The sequence below is a fragment of the Eptatretus burgeri genome, chromosome 2 (assembly GCF_056783735.1).
Source record: "Eptatretus burgeri isolate ZD-2024b chromosome 2, Ebu_testis_v1, whole genome shotgun sequence".
Taxonomy (NCBI): domain Eukaryota; kingdom Metazoa; phylum Chordata; class Myxini; order Myxiniformes; family Myxinidae; genus Eptatretus; species Eptatretus burgeri.
Window position 1 is genome coordinate 27,886,631 of NC_140962.1, and position 20,638 is coordinate 27,907,268.

At 49.2% G+C, this 20,638-nt stretch overlaps 1 protein-coding gene across 1 annotated transcript in view; it reads right to left on the reverse strand.

The window, feature by feature from the left end:
* Positions 1–18,561, reverse strand: part of CHMP1B (charged multivesicular body protein 1B) — a 48,882-nt gene extending 30,321 nt beyond the window's left edge. Inside the window, exons 1-2 of the mRNA XM_085852830.1 lie at positions 18,283–18,561; positions 16,343–16,440 (exon numbers count right to left, since the gene is read on the reverse strand). Of these exons, the coding sequence (XP_085708956.1) occupies positions 16,343–16,440; positions 18,283–18,289 (105 nt within the window). The 5' untranslated portion in view covers positions 18,290–18,561. The remainder of the gene's footprint in view (positions 1–16,342; positions 16,441–18,282) is intronic.
* Between the last annotated feature and the right edge of the window lie 2,077 nt (positions 18,562–20,638).

The following is a 20,638-nucleotide window of genomic DNA, read 5'->3' on the forward strand; positions in this document are numbered from 1 at the left end:
AGTTGTACGCACAATATGCGATCGTTGACACACATCGACACACGTTACTTGAAAGGTGCTCATAAGTCGAAACACGTCAAGGTAATGGTTAGCGTCAGTGTTCCATACTCCCAGTTTTTTTTTTCTTCGGTATGACGGTGTTCAGTGTACAGTGCGGTTATGATTTAAATCGTTGAGCGGCAGCCTATTAATTATGTTATATTATAACCGCACTAGAAATTGAAGTGTCAAAATCACCATCATACCAAAGGAAGGAAGAAAAAAAAAATAAAAAATATAAAACCAGGGAGTCTGGAACACTGACGCTAACCATTACCTTGACGTGTTTCGACTTATGAGTAACTTACAAGTAGCGTGTGTCGATGTGTGTCACCGATCGCGTAACGTGAGTACAACACGTAACTCATAGGTTATAAATAAGTTTCGGGTAGGCTAAACATTACCTCGACGTGTTTCGACTTCAGAGTAACTTACAAGTAACGCGTGTCAACGATCGCGTGACGTGCCTACAACTTATGGCCAGCGTTATGCGGAACGTACGAGTCATACGCTGGCATAAGTCTTAAAATTTCAAGCATGGAAAATTTGAGGACAACCGAAAAGTACAACGACGTATGGTAGTGTTTTTCAGCATGCTCTCAATGTTATCAAAACTTACCCATAACGTATTCGACGTGTACCAGCGTTTTACACAAATTTTCCAAAAATCGGCATAAGCTGGCTAAAACGTCAAGGTGTGACTGGGCCTTAAGATGGGATAAATGGAGAGAAAGTGTCAACAAATGGCTCGTCTTAGACGGTTACGAACGACGTTTAGCAGAGAGTGCCTGCGCGGGAGGACTAACCATTGTGCAACGCCAGCGCATCAACCCATCGAATGAATGCCATTGACCCTGCCTCGGACAGCTTCATATATAGCCGGACATTACATACATACGGCCGGTTTGCATTACATACATTACATACATACACTCGTGCACTCTCGGCCAAACGTCGTTCATGACCGTCTAAGACGAGCCATTTGTTGACACTTTCTCTCTATTTATCCCATCTTACAGACGTAAAACGTTTGACTTCTTAGTTCACTACATTGTCCTGGTGAATAATACACTGGGGACCTCACTGGCCATATTCATCAAAAATTACCGATAAATCGCCGATCAGCTACCGGTGATTTCCTCCCTGCAGAAAGTTGCCATCTTGGACAACTTAGCTGGTCACTTGACAGTCTCATACCTGCCAACCATTTTTGAAGGAAATGGGGTAGGCTGGCATGCAACGCAGTGGCACATGTCCCTAGGGGGGTCCGGGGGCATGTTCCCCGGAAATTTTTCCAAAAAAATGAAGCAAAATGGTGCAATCTACTGCATTTTGAGACCATAGTTAGCTGAAATATATGAACATATTTTTTAGAGTGAAAAAGAGAAAACTTAACATGGTTGATCTACTCACCAATTTTTATTTTTCTAAGACATCATGATCATCAGTCACGTTTCCATAAATTACTCACTATCCAAGCTCTACATGTATGTGCCCATACGTGTACACAAGAGTTTACATAAACTCACTGATACATCTTTATGAATGAAATGACTGGCCACTCTGATTTCATAACATATTTACAGTTTTCAGGTTTGAACAGTTAAGATGCACATTTAGCTATTCAGAGCCTGGTAGGTGGCAGATTTGGCCTTCTTAAGAAGGTCGGCATCTGGTTTCCACGAGAAGCAGCTGACTCCATCCGGCTTGAAGATGTTAATCTTCCCTGCCAGCAAACCACACAGAGCGTTTCTGACGCCATGGCTGTCCTTATGCACGCTTGACTTGGCGTGACCTACCTTGCCGCATCCTAACGTGCTCCTCTGATCAGTTGTAATTTTCTTGACCATGCTGAAAAGGGACTCACAGTAGGCATTACTGTGAGGAATCAGCAGGACGTGTTTGGCCAGTCTACAGAGCGATGGGTAAATGGGCTGGCTGGTGCCAGTGGCTGGGTCAGTCATCTTCTCCATGGCTGCCCAAAACACATCCACCCTCTCATCTGGGTCATATGCTGGCAGGGTGACATCTGACTGATATGTGCAGAACTCTCTGCACAGCGCATCTCTGTTCTCTTCTGGGGCAACAGATGCAGGGAGCTGTTCAACCAGTGTAAGTAGGCTCTGCAGGGAAGCTGTCTTGGAGGAGGCTGGGTCCACGATGACCGCATTCCTGATCAAAGGGTCCTGGAATGGGAATTTGTCCGTCATGTAGGTCAGGGAACCAACGTAGAACATTCGGACCTCTGCTCTGAATTTCGTCACTCCACTGGTCCCCTCTAGGGCGTTCTTCACAATGAGCTGCATTGCCTGGAAACCGACAAATAGCTCCCTGTTCGACCTCTGGTTGTCCTGTTCAGTGACAGCTTGTATCCCCCATGACTCATGGAGAAGTCTGATCGACACATATCACAGAAGGCATGTCAGTCTCCTTTACGCGAAGCCTTGATACACTTGAACTCTGTTGTCCAACTTGGCTTAAACTTGTTGATCCAGCAAGTTGGTTTTTTTCTTTTCTGGTGTTTGCATTGTTGTCATGCACTGAAGTGATGAGTACTCTCTGTTAACTGCAGTCTTTGATCATGAATGGAAAATGGCGAGTTGTCTTGAAATGAATGCCCGCTGTTTCCTTTCGGCCCATTGGTCATGCTTAATTTGGAAGCAATAACCAATTGCTGACGAGATAAGAAATCAAGGTCAGGCACGAGTTTTGTAGAATGTAGAAGCAGCCGCATGTAATACGATCTTGGCAGTGAGAAACGAACGCAAAACTGAAAAAAAACACAACTATTTATTTTTTTCCAATAACAATTTCCAAATGCGGTATGTCTGACTAATAAAATCGGCGCGAATCGGTCGGGTTGGTAGGTACGCAGTCTGACGTCATTTGCATACGATGTCAGCCGATCTATTGGCTGTCGAGGCGTCACATGGCCCACACGTGATCCGAGTGGAGAAAATTCAAATGAGAGAGCACAGGGAATGCATCGATTTTCAAGATGAAAATACACAATAACTGCGGCTATTTGAGTGGAGAACTTTTGGATACGTATGTATTTGGATATATAATATGGAATAGGCAAAGCCAAGAAGCAAAAGTAGAATTCTTCTTACATTCGCTTCTGACTTTACATAAAACTTGTTCACAACTGTATCCTTGCCAACTATACCGTGGTACGTGTAAGCGCCGCACAGCTGATGATTTTGATGCAATTTCCGGTTACTTCGGCCTGGATTCGGGATCAGCGAACAAATAATGTAAATCATGATTAAAAATTATTATTTTTTGATGATGTGGGAGATATCTTTGTTTAAATTAACTTTGAGGAAAAAATAATTGAATAAATAAATAAATAAACGATCACTTCAAGTCGAGAATAAAAGAAATTAAAAGTTCCGGAAAGAGTATTGTTGTGGTTGAGGAAATTCGCAAACCACCATTCAGGTCCCGTAGGTGAGATATCTCTGTAAGTACATGTGTAGTTAGCCCCAAACCCATTGTTTAGAGGGAATAAATGTCATTCATTCGGGCTGCGACCCTTTAAGATAGCCGTTTTTCTGTTCTATCTTTATTTTGAACCAACCACGTCTCAACCGCCATCACACAACAACCACCGACCGCAACGCCGCTTCACGACAACAACGCCAACAGCCACGACCTTTACCGTCACAACTCGCTCTCGCAATCATCGCATCACCGCCATTCCAAGCGTCACCGTGGCCAGGGACCACCACAATAAACCCTCCACCTCTCCTCCTTCTGCCGCCATTCCCGCACCGCTTGTGGGCACCGATCCTGGACTCGTACAGGGCGCGCGCCGAGCAGCGGGTGCAAAAAGCGGCCTTTCCGGAGAAGTTGGATCAGGAATGATTCACGCCCACTTCTGTTCCGTCCTATCAGCGAGCGCGGGGCGATTTGGCCCCGCCTCCAGGCGCGTCGGAGTCGAATCGATATATGCAAATTCGAGGATCAGGAATGATTCACGCCCACTTTTCCTCTGTCCAATGGGCGAGCGTGGCTCCGCCCCCGAGCCGATCCTGATCCGAAAATCTGCATATGGTTTCTCCTGTCGCACTATAAAGCGCCGAGCGCGGGGCGAATTGAGTTAGAGAGTGAGTTTTCTGTTTCGGGCTCGAGAGTGAAGAGTTTCTGTTTCGGGCTCGAGTTGGAGAGAAGAGTTTCTGTTTCGGGCTCGAGTGAGAGAAGAGTTTCTGTTTCGGGCTCGAGTGAGAGAAGAGTTTCTGTTTCGGGCTCGAGTGAGAGAAGAGTTTCTGTTTCGGGCTCGAGAGAGTACCGTATTTTCACGACTATAAGGCGCATATAAACGTCTTAGATTTTTGTCAAAATGTGCGACGCGCCCTATAGTGCAGTGCGCCCTTTGTGTGTCGTCATTGTAAGGCGGACGTATTTGTGAACATTAGAACTGGGGGTAAATGTGGGCGTGGCTTATGTATAAAAGAACAGGTATGTGCGGTATGCAGAACATTGCTGTTTTAACAACCCCGAAAATGGCAAAGAGACACGCTTATGAAGCTCAGTTTAAACTGAAGGCGATCAGCTATGCGGAGGAACATGGGAATCGAGCCGCGGCGAGGAATTTCCAGATCAACGAGTCGATGGTTCGAAAGTGGAGGAAGCTGGAAAACGAGCTGCGACAGGTGAAGAAGACGCAGCTGAGTTTCCGTGGAAACAAGGCGAGGTGGCCAGAGTTGGAGGAAAGACTTGAGCAGTGGATCGTTGAGCAAAGAGCAAGTGGGAGGAGCGTTTCGACGGTCACGATCCGACTGAAGGCAGTATCGATAGCGGAGGAAATGAAAATCGAACATTTCCACGGAGGTCCGTCTTGGTGCTTTCGCTTCATGAAACGGTGCCATTTTTCCATCCGGACCAGGACTACGATAGCGCAGCAACGTCCGGCGGATTATCAAGAAATGATGGAAAACTTCCGCTCCTACTGCAGCAAGCACATCTGCGACAAACGGATCCAGCCGAGCCACATCACCAACATGGACGAGGTGCCGCTCACGTTCGACATCCCGGTGAGTCACACGGTGGAGAGGAAGGGAACCAGCACGGTGGCGATACGCACAACGGGGTATGAGAAGGCTTCGTTTACTGTTGTGCTTGGCTGCCACGCCGATGGACAGAAACTGCCGCCGATGGTAATTTTCAAGAGGAAGACTTTGCCTAAAGAGACGTTTCCAGCAGGCGTCATTATCAAGGCAAATGAAAAGGGCTGGATGGACGAGGGAATGATGAAGGAGTGGCTGAGGCAGGTGTATGTAAGAAGACCGGGTGGTTTTTTCCACGCATCACCTTCGCTCCTGATTTATGACTCTATGCGTGCTCATCTCACCGACGACGTGAAAATACAAGTGAAGCAGATGAACGCTACGCTTGCTGTGATTCCGGGAGGCTTGACAAAGGAACTCCAACCGCTGGACATCGGCGTGAACCGGCCGTTCAAAGTGAGGCTGCGAGCGGCGTGGGAGCGGTGGATGACCGAAGGAGAGCACAGCTTCACAAAGGGTGGAAGGCAGTGCCGGGCGAGTTACGCCACAGTTTGCCACTGGATTGTTGATGCCTGGGCTAACGTGTCTGCTGGCACTGTTGTCCGAGCTTTCGCTAAAGCCGGCATCATTTCGGAGGAGCCGCACGGTGCAGAAAGTGACTCTGACGGCGAGGAAGGTGGACCTGCTAGGTTGGGTTTAGCGCAGTTCGATTCCGAAACAGAGGATGAGGATTTCGATGGATTTGATTAAAGACTATTACCGGTATTTGATTGTTTTAGTATTTTTGTAACTAATACTTTAATAAAGCACAACCAAACTCAATTTTGCTCCCGATCTATTTTTAAATACGCACACTTGTGTGCTTGTGTGAGTGTGTTGTTGTACGGCGGACGTACGTAGTAGAGGATATTCATATAAAACCCGCGCCCTATCGTGAGGAGCGCCTTATGTGTGTGTCAAATACAGGAACGGCACACACAACTGAGACTGCGCCTTTTGGCACGGTGCGCCTTTTGGTCGTGAAAATACGGTAAGAGTTTCTGTTTCGGGCTCGAGAGTAAGAGTTTCTGTTTCGGGCTCGAGAGAGTAAGAGTTTCTGTTTCGGGCTTGAGTTGGAGAGAGATTCTGTTTCGGGCTCGGGCGATTTGTGGCGGCGGCGAAGTGTGGCAGCAGCAGCCAAGACGGGTCTGGAGCAGAGTTGGTCTGTCGGGGTTCGGAGTCTGTCGGGGAGCTGCAGAGAGGAGAAGCCGGGAACGCGGTCAAGGGCGCAGTGGAGTCGCTCGTCGCGGGACCCAAGCAAGCCAGCTATCCTCTTTCCCCAGAGCATCAACAACCCCCCTCTGTTTCCCCCCCCCCCGCGCTGAGATAGTGCGAAAAGGGGGGGCCCCGTTCCCACCCCATTCCAGGCAGTGCCAGCGAGGCCCGCGGAGGAGCGCGGAGTCGGGGCGCCGCCGCCATTTTGCGGCTCATCACAAGACGGGTAGGCTCGACGCGGTCTCGCCACAGACCACGTCTGCCCCCTTGTAGTTGAGGGTGGCCCTTTTCTTTTGCGTTTGAGTATATGTGTTGTCGGCGCCGTCTGTAAAGTAAAACTGTGTAAGTGTTGCCGTGTGCTCGCGTAGTCGGTAGTAGATCTGCATTGTGTTTCTTTTGTTGCATAATTGTTGTGTTTCTTTTACATTTGCTTTTGGTGCATAATTGTTGTAATTGTATATGTGTGCTTTCCGTTTGCCGCGGAATAAATGTGCCTCATGTTGAACTGTTTTTCCCGTTTCGCTTCGTCTTTTCTTTAATTGAATCTCCATCTTACTTCACGTAAAGGGTTGGTCGTGGGCTAAATACGCCCAATAATTAATCGGAACCGTCGAGGTTGACGATAACACCACTCGGTTATCCCGATAGTACGGAACGGGTCGCTTAAAGTGGCCCGTGTCCGAAGTCGACCTGCGGCAAGGTGCGATCGCCCGGTCTACCCTCCGTGTGGGTACTTAGGTAGGTCGAATTTGGCGAACAACCCTATCCCACACGGGAGGCCGATTGGCACGATCGTGGTGAGGCCGAAAGGCCCACCCATGACTAGTTCCCGGCGTTAGTCCGAGAGGGTCACGACGGAATTGTCCGTCCGGTGGGCGACATGTCGCGATTCGAGTTACGTGGCCGCTCGCACGCCGGCGGGCGCGAATTCGCAACACTGGTGTCAGGTCGTGGGACACAAACTCATCCCCCTCCTAGCGGCACTGGTGTCGGAGAGTGGGAAAACGGGCTCTCCTGTCTCCAGCTAAATTCACGGGAATCGGTCCAGGGGTGAGAGGAGCGACCCCCGATTCCCTCCAAATTACGAGCGATTTAAATTAACCCCTTACGAGAAGTAAGATGGCGTCTCAAGGCGAGCGGGAGCCGGGGGTATTAGGTATGTGTCGTCATGTAGGATCCATGGCCCAGGTTGGTTCTTTTTATAATTATAACCCCACCACTAACTGTGGTCAGTGGGAGCAGCTTGAGCACGAACTTTGCCGGCAAACGGAGTCGCACAATGGCAGCGCGATCGCACCTCAGCGCAGCACGGAGCGGCCTGATATTAATGGCACAGCACGAGGCGTGAGCTCCCAGTCACCGGTTCAAGGCACGTGGTCACGGCATGTCCCATGGCAGGCGTGGCAGGATGACTATGCGAGCATTGGCAGGCTTCAGGCACAATTGGGGGATGTCTTGGAAAAGGTGAAGCGTTATGAAGAATATAGAGGAGGTGCAAAGTGGAGTGGACGAGTCGCAACGGCACGCAGACGCGCTTCAGAAAAAATACGTGTACGGGGGGACACAGCGATTGGACGATTTACTGGCACGAATTCGGTGGCAAAAACATGACTTGGCCAACAGAGTCGACAAACTTTGTGGGAAAAAGAATTTGGTAGTGTTTTATACCAGTCAGTTGGAATATGCGAAGAGCAAACTGAACAAAAGAATAGAGGAACAGCAGATTGGTATCTCCCAGGAAAGGAAACAATGGGAGGAAGAATGGAAAACCGGGCTTGAAAAGAAACAAAAGGAGCACGACTTGGAAGTAAAACAATTAATGGAAAAATTATTGGAGGAAGCAAGGCGGTTCAAAGAACTGGAGGGGAGAGTGAGGGAAATTCATTTGGAAGAGAAAAAATGTGAACACGATGGGGAGTTGGAACAATTGAAGGAAGAAATAAGAACAGGCAATCAGGAAAGAGAAAGCCTAGAATGGAAGATAAAAAGGAGAGAGACAGCTCGAGGAAAGGGCGGAGGAATTGCTGGAAAAGTCAGAACAGTTCGAAGAACTGCAGGGAGAATTGAGGGAGGAAGGAGAAAGGAAAACAAAGCTCGAAAAGGAAAAACGCGAACAAGATGGGGAATTGGAACTACTGAAGCGAGAGGTAAGGGCAAGCCAGTTTAAAAGAGAAATCCTGGAAGGGGAGATTAGAATGGGAAAGGAATGGCAGAAAAAAACTAAATGAATACAGTAAAAAAAGGGACAAATTGAGGAGGGAAGCGGTGGAAAGAAGAGATGAAATGAGTGAAGAAGCACGCAAATTGAGGGAGGAATTAGAAACAAAAACTTCTGAGATACTGAAACATGAAAACAAAGAAAGAGGATTAAAAGACGAACTGAGGATGTTAAAAGAGGAAAGGAAGAGAACAGAGAATGAAACGTTAAGGAACTACACTGAGCAGATTGAACAATTAGAAGCCAAAGCAAAGTCGGAGTGTGCGGAGATGAGAAAGGAATTGGAAAAGAAAGCTTCTGAGTTACAGAAACACCAAAACAAAAAGAGGGATTTACAAAACGAGTTGAGGATGGTGAGAGAAGAAAGAACGACAACAGAGAATGAAACGTTAAGGAACCACACTGTACAGATCGAACAGCTGGAAGCGAAGGTCAGATTAAAGAATGAGGAACAAGAAAGAGTACTGAAAGAACAAGGAATGAGACAAGAGAAGGAAATCAGCCAACTGAAGGAAACCACGAGATTGCAGAATGAGATGCAAAAAAGAGTAATGATGGAAGAACGAATCAGACAGGAGAAGGAAGTCAGCCAACTGAAAGAAATAACGAGATTGCAGAATGAGGAACAAGGAAGACAGTGGAATAGGAAATACAAAGAACAAGGAATGAGACAGGAGAAAGAAATCCGTCAATTAAAGGAAACTATGAGATTGCAGAACGAGGAACAAGAGAGACAGTGGAATAAAAAACTGAAAGAGTATGAATTTGAAACTGAACGACAAAAGGAAAAAAAAATAGGTTGGAATACGAGGAGAAGTTGAAGGAGCAAGGAATGAAGCAGGAAGGAGAAATCAGGAGATTGAAGGACACAAGGAGATTGGAGAGGGAAGAACGAGAGGAACAATGGAATAGAAAACAAAAAAACATGAATCTGAGATTGACCAATTGAAAGAAAAGCTGAGGCTGGAGTACGAGGAGATAGACAAAGAACAGCGAATGAAACACAAAATTGAGATGAACCAAATGAAGAAAACCATGAAACTGGATAAGGAAAGACAGGAGAGGAAACGAGGAAGAGTAATGAGACAGCAGCAAATGAAACACAAAAAGGAGATTAACCAAATGAAGCAAACCATGAAACTGGAGAAGGAAGGACAGGAGAGGAAACGAGGAAGAGTAGTGAGAGAACAGCGAATGAAACACAGGAAGGAAATGAGCCAATTGAAAGAAACAATGAGATTGGAAAACAAAGAGCAGGAGGAACAGTGGGAGAGAAAACAACAACTATATGAGTGTGAAATTGAACAACTAAAACGGAGAGCGAGATTGGAGTTAACGGAGATTGAGGAGCTCCGGAGGGAGAACGAACAGCTAATGGGGCTCAGAGAGAAAGAACGACTCAGATGGGAAGGAAAAAGGAACCAGGAAGAGACAGAAATAAGGAACAAGGAGAGAAAATGTATAGAGACACGGGAGACAAGAGAGGAGGTGAAAGTAATTGGGAGGGAGAGAAAAGAACAATTAAGACGGAAAGCAAGGATGAGGTACGCGGAGATCGTGAAAGAGCAAGGAGTGAAACAGAGGGAAGGACGGGAGCGACTTAAGGAGAAAGCAAGGTTGACCTACATAAAGATAAGGGAAAGACGCCAGAAAGAAGCAGAGACTAATAGACACGAGGGGACAACAGAAACTAATAAATGTACAGAGACACGGGAGATGGGAACGATAGAGGGAAGACTACACGATGAAGACGGGGTTAGAGACGAACACACACACACGGAGGTAGTGGAGGATAATGGGGGTGAGCTGGTGGACTGGTTAGAGACCCGGTGTGAGCAGCGAGATAGCCTCCTCCAGGAACGAGGGGAGGGAGTATGCCCCCTTGAGGCGAATCACGACCAGGTGGGTCCGGTCGTGCTTTGCGAGGTCGAGGGGAGGAGTGCTGTGGACGGGTGCACGCCGAGCTTGGGGGGTATAGAGGCCCCGGAGACCCTTGTGGGGACACGAATCCCCAGTGTGGTTGTCCGGGTGTGTGTGGTGCAAGGTGTGAGTGCGTCCCCGTGTGTGGAAGCGACCCCATGTGTGAGTGGTGTGGTGGCAAGTGTGCCAAAAGGCGTGCTTCCCAGCACGTCGTGTGTAAGTGAGACACCGCGGGCGAGTGCCCCCGCGTGTGTGAGTAGTATGGCATGCGTGAGAGAGAGACAGCGTGTGCAAGGTCGCTGTGTGTAAGGGAGATGACGGTTGGCATGCGGGAGCACGCAGCCGCGTCTCCCGGTGTGAATGTAATGGGGTGGAGTGTGAGCGTTGTAACACGCAGGAGTGCGTGTGTTGAATGGAGACGACGGCGACAGAGGGACAAAAGCCGGGTAGCGGCTGTAGCTGTTTCGGGGACCGTGCCGGGTTCACCCAGCAGCGAGCGCGAGGTCCATGCTGTGCAACGTACGAGGCCCCCACGTGCTCGCTTGCGGCAGTGAAGCCCGGTCCGGAAACGAGCGCGGTGAATGTTGCCGATCCCGCGACGGACAAAGTTTAGGCAGGATTTCGGATTTGGACCGGACGGGTTCTCCACGCGAGCAGGTGTGTTCAACTCCAACGGGCAGGGCACATGTATTCGCGTGGGGAACCCCTCGAGACGTGGGGCTTGTTTTTTTATGCGAACGGTGACGTCATGGCTGGGGTTGGAATCCGGCAGGAGGGGTATCCCTGCCGGATGGTACTGTCCAAGGAGGGACGAGGTACACGTGCAGCTGCATGACGTCACGGGCAGATGCAAAGTGCGCGAGCTGTGAGTTGCCGCGCTGGTGCTGCGCATGTGGGGGAAAAAAAAAAAAGCAAGCCTCGCTTTCGGGTGAACAGGATTCCCCAGGCAAGGGGTGGATGATCCCCTTGACCTGGGCACAGGATGGAAACTAGTTAGGGGGAAGGGTTAGCTTAGTTAGACCGGCTCCATGGGGCAGGGGTAAGTCTTCATGGAGCCCGTGGAATGGATTAGGTAGAGGGGTTGTAGCCAGATTTAGGATGGGAAATGATTTTTAGAGATTTGAGGACATGGACAGACTTGTGAGTGTGTAGAGGGGACGTAGTTAGCTCCGTAGTGTTAAAAGGAATGTGCTATAGTATAAGGGACGACGTGGGAGCACGAGTTAGGGGATGTAGTTATAAGGATGGCAGAGTTCAGCAGTGTGTGTGCTGAAGAGTTGTGAGGTGAGTACATGTGCTTGGTGAGTGAGTGAGGCCAGCGGGTCTGTGTGGATGGAGCGAATGGGGAATGCATGGTGCGATGAGTGATTGGGGGGAGGAGTGACTCCCGCCCAAGGGACCCCCGGGGTCAGTGTAGACTGAGTTAGTGGGTTAGTCAAATTGAAAAATGGAGGTCGTTTTGCTGTTGGTGGGAGTGTAGGCTCGAAACCAGTTTGGAGGGGTGCAGGAGCCCTGTTGACTGGCTGGGAGTGTGGCTGCGAAAGGTGAGTATCGCTGAGTGGGTACCCCGGGCACCAGGCTAGTCGGTCGTAGTAGGCCAAGGGCCCATGGGGGCCGGGATAGCATAGTGGGCACGGGTGCGTCTGCTTGGTGCGGGGGCCCGGGGCGCCATTAGCCGCGTGGGCAGTGTTGTGGGCACGGGTGACCCTCGGAAAGGGGCCCGGGAAGCCAGCCTGCCACGCGTGCGTTTCAGGGGAGGTGCCATGGGGGGCACTCCCCGGTGTTTAGGGAGCTGGTAGGCTCGGAGGCAGTGTAGTGCCCGGGGGTGCCATCGTAGGGGAATTGGCAGAGGGTCGTGCCAGCCAAAGGGAGCCACGCGTCCCAGCCATGAGACCGTGTGAGGGCACGAAAAGAAAATTGAGGGGCGAGGCCCGAAATTTAAGAGGACACCAACACAGGCGATGGGAATCTGGGTTTTTAGAACCAATAGTTTAAGCGCGAGGCGCTTGTTGAAAGCCCCGGGGTAGTTTAACAGTTAAATGGTTAGGGTAGATTAGGAGGTGTACCCCTCCGCACCATCCATCCCCTCGCTCTCGTTGTGGGCCGCTGGACCCACTTTGGGTGAGATCGCTGAAGTCTGGGGAGGCCATCCTGAGGCTTCAGTTGGGCCTCGACACAGGATGCTAGCTCTCCCTTGTTCCCCTCCGGGAAGGGAACGTAGGGGTTGGGAGTAGGCTAGGTGACAGGATAGGTTAGCCGAACAGAGACAGTAAAGGGGGTTAGGGGACAATTTATAGTGGGGAAGTAAAAATAAAAACAACAAAAAAATAAGTTGGGGCTAAATTGGGTTTGACAAATTAAGGGGGTGGGTATAGACAGTGACAGACAAAGGCGATAGGTGGGAGGGAGACGGTAGGGGAGGTCCGAGCCCGCCTTCCGAGTGGCCAGCACCACCGCACCCCTTCCACCAACCTGCACTGCACGGCAAGAGGCCGGCCAACTTCATCGGCAGCTGTTGTGTTGCTGCAAGGCCTGTGCCGGCCGGATCGTCTGCAGCTGTTTACTACAAGGCCTGTGCCGGCCAGTTCGTCTGCCGGCTGTGTTTACCTGCAGCGGCCTTATTCTGCAGGCTGTGTTGCCTGCTCGCCTTTGCCATGCCCACTGCCCCTGTTCACCAGCCCCCATTCAATTTTGCTTTCCCCCCCCCCCCCCCCTGTTCATTGCCATGTGCGCCAGGATCAGCAAGCAACAGTTTGCAAGCTGCAAGAACTGCCCTGTTGGCAGCTACAACACGGGCCTGCAGTGGCGGCCCGTGCACCGTGTTTGCGTCCATCCATTCATCCATCCATCCATCCGTTGTGCTCATTGCGTGTGCCACTTGAGCTAGCACGGAGACTGCGTTTGTGCAGCCCATGCACCGTTGTGGTTCACTGGGTTCATTTTAAAAAGGGAAGGCCTTGGACTGCGTGTGAGCAGCCGGCCACGTTCCCTGTCACCTGCATTGTTTGAGCCTGAGACTGCATGCGAGCAGCCTGGCTCCCTGCTAACTGCTTTCTTTTTGCAGAGTTCATTGATCCTGGGCCATGGTTTAGTGTAAAATTTGTAAAGTTAAGGTTAAAATGTACTGTAAATATGAGTGCGCCCCCGGCATGTCTGTCTTAGCGCCGGCAATTTTATTTAAGTCGTCCGTGTGAGTGGGTTTGTTTAGTTAGTTACTCAGCCCTCAGGTTATTTATTTTGGGGACACAAATACCATGAATGTCGCACTCAGGGATCCGTAGGTAAAACGTACTAGGGGAGAACTACACATGATGGCACACGAAAATTTGACGACTCGGGACGAGTCTGTAAAAAGGGGAGGGGGTAGTGTTGTGGTTGAGGAAATTCGCAAACCACCATTCACGTCCCGTAGGTGAGATATCTCTGTAAGTACATGTGTAGTTAGCCCCAAACCCATCGTTTAGAGGGAATAAATGTCATTCATTCGGGCTGCGACCCTTTAAGATAGCCGTTTTTCTGTTCTATCTTTATTTTGAACCAACCACGTCTCAACCGCCATCACACAACAACCACCGACCGCAACGCCGCTTCACGACAACAACAACGCCAACAGCCACGACCTTTACAGTCACAACTCGCTCTCGCAATCATCACATCACCGCCAGGGACCACCACAATAAACCCTCCACCACCTTCACCTCTCCTCCTTCTGCCGCCATTCCCGCACCGCTTGTGGGCACCGATCCTGGACTCGTACAGGGCGCACGCCGAGCAGCAGGTGCAAAAAGCGGCCTTTCCGGGGAAGTTGGATCAGGAATGATTCACGCCCACTTCTGTTCCGTCCTATCAGCGAGCGCGGGGCGATTTGGCCCCGCCTCCAGGCGCGTCGGAGTAGAATCGATATATGCAAATTCGAGGATCAGGAATGATTCACGCCCACTTTTCCTCCATCCAATGGGCGAGCGTGGCTCCGCCCCCGAGCTCATCCTGATCCGGGAATTTGCATATGGTTTCTCCTGTCGCACTATAAAGCGCCGAGCGCGGGGCGAATTGAGTTAGAGAGTGAGTTTTCTGTTTCGGGCTCGAGAGTGAAGAGTTTCTGTTTCGGGCTCGAGTTGGAGAGAAGAGTTTCTGTTTCGGGCTCGAGAGAGTAAGAGTTTCTGTTTCGGGCTCGAGTTGGAGAGAGTTTCTGTTTCGGGCTTGGGTGATTTGTGGCGGCGGCGAAGTGTGGCAGCAGCAGCCAAGACGGGTCTGGAGCAGAGTCGGTCTGTCGGGGTTCGGAGTCTGTCGGGGAGCTGCAGAGAGGAGAAGCCGGGAACGCGGTCAAGGGCGCAGTGGAGTCGCTCGTCACGGGACCTAAGCAAGCCAGCTATCCTCTTTCCCCAGAGCATCAACAACCCCCCTTATTTCCCCCCCGCGCTGAGATAGTGTGAAAAGGGGGGGCCCCGTTCCCACCCCATTCCAGGCAGTGCCAGCGAGGCCCGCGGAGTCGGGGCGCCGCGGCCATTTTGCGGCTCATCACAAGACGGGAAGGCTCGACGCGGTCTCGCCACAGACCACGTCGGTCCCCTTGTAGTTGAGGGTGGCCCTTTTCTTTTGCGTTTGAGTATATGTGTTGTCTGCGCCGTCTGTAAAGTAAAACTGTGCAAGTGTTGCCGTGTGCTCGCGTAGTCGGTAGTAGATCTGCATTGTGTTTCTTTTGTTGCATAATTGTTGTGTTTCTTTTACATTTGCTTTTGGTGCATAATTGTTGTAATTGTATATGTGTGCTTTCCATTTGCCGCGGAATAAATGTGCGTCATGTTGAACTGTTTTTCCCGTTTCGCTTCGTCTTTTCTTTAATTGAATCTCCATCTTACTTCACGTAAAGGGTTGGTCGTGGGCTAAATACGCCCAATAATTAATCGGAACCGTCGAGGTTGACGATAACACCGCTCGGTTATCCCGATAGTACGGAACAGGTCCCTTAAAGTGGCCCGTGTCTGAAGTCGACCTGCGGTGAGGTGCGATCGCCCGGTCTACCCTCCGTGTGGGTACTTCGGTAGGTCGAATTTGGCGAACAACCCTATCCCACGCGGGGGGCCAATTGGCACGATCGTGGTGAGGCCGAAAGGCCCATCCGTGACTAGTTCCCGGCGTTAGTCCGAGAGGGTCACGACGGAATTGTCCGTCCGGTGGGCGACGTGCCGCGATTCGAGTTACGTGGCCGCTCGCACGCCGGTGGGCGCGAATTCGCAACAGTATCAAAATCACTCCCGGTAATGTTAAATACAAAAGAAACACTTCCTGTCATGAAAAAAAAAATCACTTTCGGAAGGATAAAATTAAGTTTGGGAAAAAAATAATTGAATAAATAAACACTTCCGGTCATGATCTCCCGGCATGCATCATTCCCCATGACAAAAAAAACCCATAAACAAAACAAAAAACGGAAGCAAAATGGTGATAGCCAACGACACGGATTCACAATTGCCAGGGTATTGTGTTGTTTTTGTTGTTTCCTATTCTCTCATGTGCACACGTCAAGTAATATTCACAAGATAGAAATAAAACCCAATCGTGTTTATACACCGCACAGCGTTTAACAACAACCAGAAGCAAAAAGTCATAGCTAACGACACGGATTCCAAATAGCCAGGGGTATTGTGTTGTTGTTTCCTATTCTCCCACGTGCACGCGTTAAGTATTAAGCTCACTTCGTTCGCTACTATCATATTATCAAGGTTTTGTCGACCCTCCCCCTCCCCCCCCCCCCCGATGAGTGGAACAAAACTGCACGATACAGCTTACGGCTAATGGCCCAGTGTAGACGAAAACCGGGGATGCACGGACACAAAGGCACGGATTCATTTCATGACACAGCTTGATCCTTCTGCAGATCCCTTTCCCAAAGGCTCACCTTCTTTACTTTCAACTTCTCCAACTTCTCTTCCTTGTCACATTTCTTGGAATTTCGGTTTAGCTCTTTCGCTGCAAACTTCAGGTTAAACAGGTGTTCTGCTCGAGGTTAAGGATACAAATCGAGCACGTCATGCTTTTACAGTTCTTGAAATAACAACCAATTCCATCACATATCAAAACTGAACACAAAAATGTACACAAACATCAGAAAAGACAGTCCGATGCCAAACTTTAAAGGTAGTTTGGAATTTCGCGTCATGTGACCATCTTGGCATCAACATGAACATCATGAGATTTATATTATTGCAGTCGCGCTGTCCCCTTTCCTTTAACGCGTCACTACTTCACCGGGCACTACTTTACCGGGCACTGCTTTACCGGCCACGACTTTACCGGGCACTATTTTACCGGGCACTGCTTTACCGGGCACTGCTTTACCGGGCACTGCTTTACCGGGCACTGCTTTACCGGGCACGACTTTACCGGGCACTCCTTTACCGGGCACTCCTTTACCGGGCACTCCTTTACCGGGCACTGCTTTACCGGGCACTGCTTTACCGGGCACTGCTTTACCGGGAACTGCTTTACCGGGAACTGCTTTACCGGGCACGGCTTTACCGGGCACGGCTTTACCGGGCACGGCTTTACCGGGCACTATTTTACCGGGAACTGCTTTACCGGGCACTGCTTTACCGGGCACTGCTTTACCGGGCACTGCTTTACCGGGCACTGCTTTACCGGGCACTATTTTACCGGGCACTATTTTACCGGGCACTATTTTACCGGGCACTGCTTTACCGGGCACTCCTTTACCGGGCACTGCTTTACCGGGCACTCCTTTACCGGGCACTCCTTTACCGGGCACTCCTTTACCGGGCACTGCTTTACCGTGCACTGCTTTACCGTGCACTGCTTTACCGGGCACTGCTTTACCGGGCACTGCTTTACCGGGCACTGCTTTACCGTGCACTGCTTTACCGTGCACTCCTTTACCGTGCACTCCTTTACCGTGCACTCCTTTACCGTGCACTGCTTTACCGGCCACTGCTTTACCGGGCACTGCTTTACCGTGCACTGCTTTACCGTGCACTCCTTTACCGTGCACTGCTTTACCGTGCACTCCTTTACCGTGCACTCCTTTACCGTGCACTGCTTTACCGGCCACTACTTTACCGGGCACTGCTTTACCGGGCACTTCTTTACCGTGCACTGCTTTACCGGGCACTGCTTTACCGTGCACTCCTTTACCGTGCACTGCTTTACCGGCCACTACTTTACCGGGCACTGCTTTACCGGGCACTGCTTTACCGTGCACTGCTTTACCGGCCACTACTTTACCGGTTCCGACGCACGATTCATCCCACATCCTCTTGGGGGGGGGGGGGAGGTCGGCTGGCACAAGTCTTTCACGAAGTGGCTGGCCAGGCTTGACTGTCAACTGCTGCCGATACGTTTTACAAGTTATCAATTACTGACCACGTGAACACGAAGATAAAACAACATAATAAACACACGTAACAGTGTAACCGACGGCGTTTTCCAATGATTACTCCAAGCTGCATAAAGATATATATATATATATCTCGTACATAATATAGATATATATATATATATATATACTCGTGATATTTTAGTGTTTGAGGTGATGTTATACATATCGATATATATATATATATAGATATATATATATATATATATACTCGTGATATTTTAGTGTTTGAGGTGATGTTATACATATCGATATATATATATATACATATCGATATATATATATATATATATATATATCGATATGTATAACATCACCTCAAACACTAAAATATCACGAGTAGCGATGATAACACACAAACACTTCAAAGGAATAATGTAAACGCCGATACAATTAAAGAAACCTAAACAACAATAATATTTGAGAAATGTAAACCCGCTTGAGGATACTCTCCATCCCGGTCAGTCGGTTCCGTATCGTGCGTGATGACGTAAGTGATGACGTTCCCACGTGACTAGTTCGTCAGCGCGACGTGTTTTAAGAATTATTTTTCTACATTTCCTTTATTTATTTATTTTTGTTTGGGGGTAGAGAACAGTCATACAAAAGGTTTTTGCAAACTACTCGAGACATTAATATACTACTGTACATTGTCGCGACGGTTACGGAGACCACAAGCGACATTATCACTCCGGAGTGAAAGGTTCACAGAGAACTGGAGAAACGGTGACAGGAAGTGACGAACATAATCACGCCCAAAGGGGCACGGTCACGTGATCACACCTCCCCCCCCAACCCCAACAGCACAAACAACTTGATCCAGACGTAATGATCGTTTATCTCGTCCGATTTAATCCGGTGGATTAAACTGTACAAACTTTAATTCGGAATAAACTTTACCGATGAAACCCTTCTTTAAAAAAAAAATCGAACATACTAACGGTAAAGTTTTTATTAAAAAAATACGATTTTCAGTGTTTATAGTAATTACCGGATTTTTATAACCTGTTGTATTATAGACAATTATTATATTAATTCGCTAAGCCATATTTTGTGGACGTTTCTCCTCCGAAACTGCCGGACGGATTGTCGCCACTTTCGGCATGCGGGTCCTCTGTGGTCTAATGAATGGGCTATGTGAGATCGCACCAGACGGATAGGTTTGGGAATTTTGGCGATTTTCTAACTTTCACTTTCTTTTGCATGGCGACGTATGACGTCACCGCTGGGAGGCGTAATGACGTCATCGGCCATTCGCTGACGTCACGACGTTTGTCGTCAGACCGTCACCGCCGAGGCGTAATGACGTCATTCGCTGATGCCATTACGTCAGTCGTCGACAGACCTTCCCCGCTGAGAGGCGTAATGACGTCATTCGCTGACGCCATTACGTTTGCCGTCGACAGACCGTCCCCGCTGAGAGGCGAAATGCCACTCATAGAAAACAGCGTGTGCAATGTAAAACCAAACTCTGCACGTGCTGACTACCTCAGAAGGTGAATTTGACACAGAAAATGTAAGAAACATTGTATTTAAAGAAATTCCATAAATCACATTGTGAACACCGGATATATTGACATCCTAACGAATCCTCCCTTCAGAAACTTCACGCGGAGCGCGGGTTTGTAATTAAATCACAAATCAGACATTATGAAGGTAAATTTCAACAGAACTTCCCCACAATAGCCTCGCACGTGTTTACGGCGGCCTGTACTGGGTTTGCGATGCATTTACACGAGTAAACCATAACAACAAGCCGGTAGGCGACGTGGGTGGTCGCGACATAATTGCATACTAATCATAGTTTTTGACGGATCGGGCTGAAATTTTTTGACAAAGAGGTTGATTATAGTGCGCATAAAAGCCTTGAAGGCGATTTTTGATTTTCGAAAAAATAAATTTTTTATGATTTTTCAAAAATTTCAAAGTCACGTTGCTAGGTAACGGTGGTGTCCATAGCAACGGTACTCAAAAGCATAGAAATAGATCCTGGTATGAACCTACCTGTCAAGTTTCATCAACATCGGTTGACTCCTCTGGCCTCCAGAGCTGTCCATTACATACATACAGACAGACGGAAAAAGTGAAAATAAGGGTACTCGAGCGACCACCCATCAGGACATTTTATAAGTGATTCTTTTGTCCCCCAAACAAGACTTGAGAAAGCTTTAAACCGCCACACACTGTCAGATGTTCGCCGATGCAGCGCAACAACAGTCACACCTCAACAACATTCTAAAATACAATGAGGAAGTTGTATTTTATTGTCTGAAGGTTTGTTAAATACAGGAAACAGATGGCAGGCCCAAGCTACTACAATGAACTTTCATAATAACTTGTGGGCCTAAAAAGTTTGGGGGAGAGAGGGGTGGCAAGAGAGGGGAGGGAGAGAGGAGGCGGAGAGAAGGACGAGAGGAGCGGGGGAGAGAGAAGGGAGAGAGGAGGGGGGAGAGAGAAGGGAGAGAGAGACGGGTTGAGAGGGGGGCAAGAGAGGGGAGAGAGGAGGGGGAGAGAGAAGGGCGAGAGAGACGGGTTGAGAGTCTGTGCAAGATAGGGGAGAGAGGAGGGGGGAAAGAGAAGGGCGAGAGAGGGGGTGAGAGGGGGGAAATTGAGGGGAGGGACAGAGGAGGGGAGAGAGAGGAGGGGGGAGAGAGGAGGGGGAGACAGGGGCGTCACAATTCTTCTTCTTCGTTTGATATGACGTCACAATTGATGCTGGGGACCTGATACTGCAGGCACGAAGCTGCACATATTGGCACGCACCTACGGGCCCACACTCGTGCTTCAAAAGATATGAATCTGGAG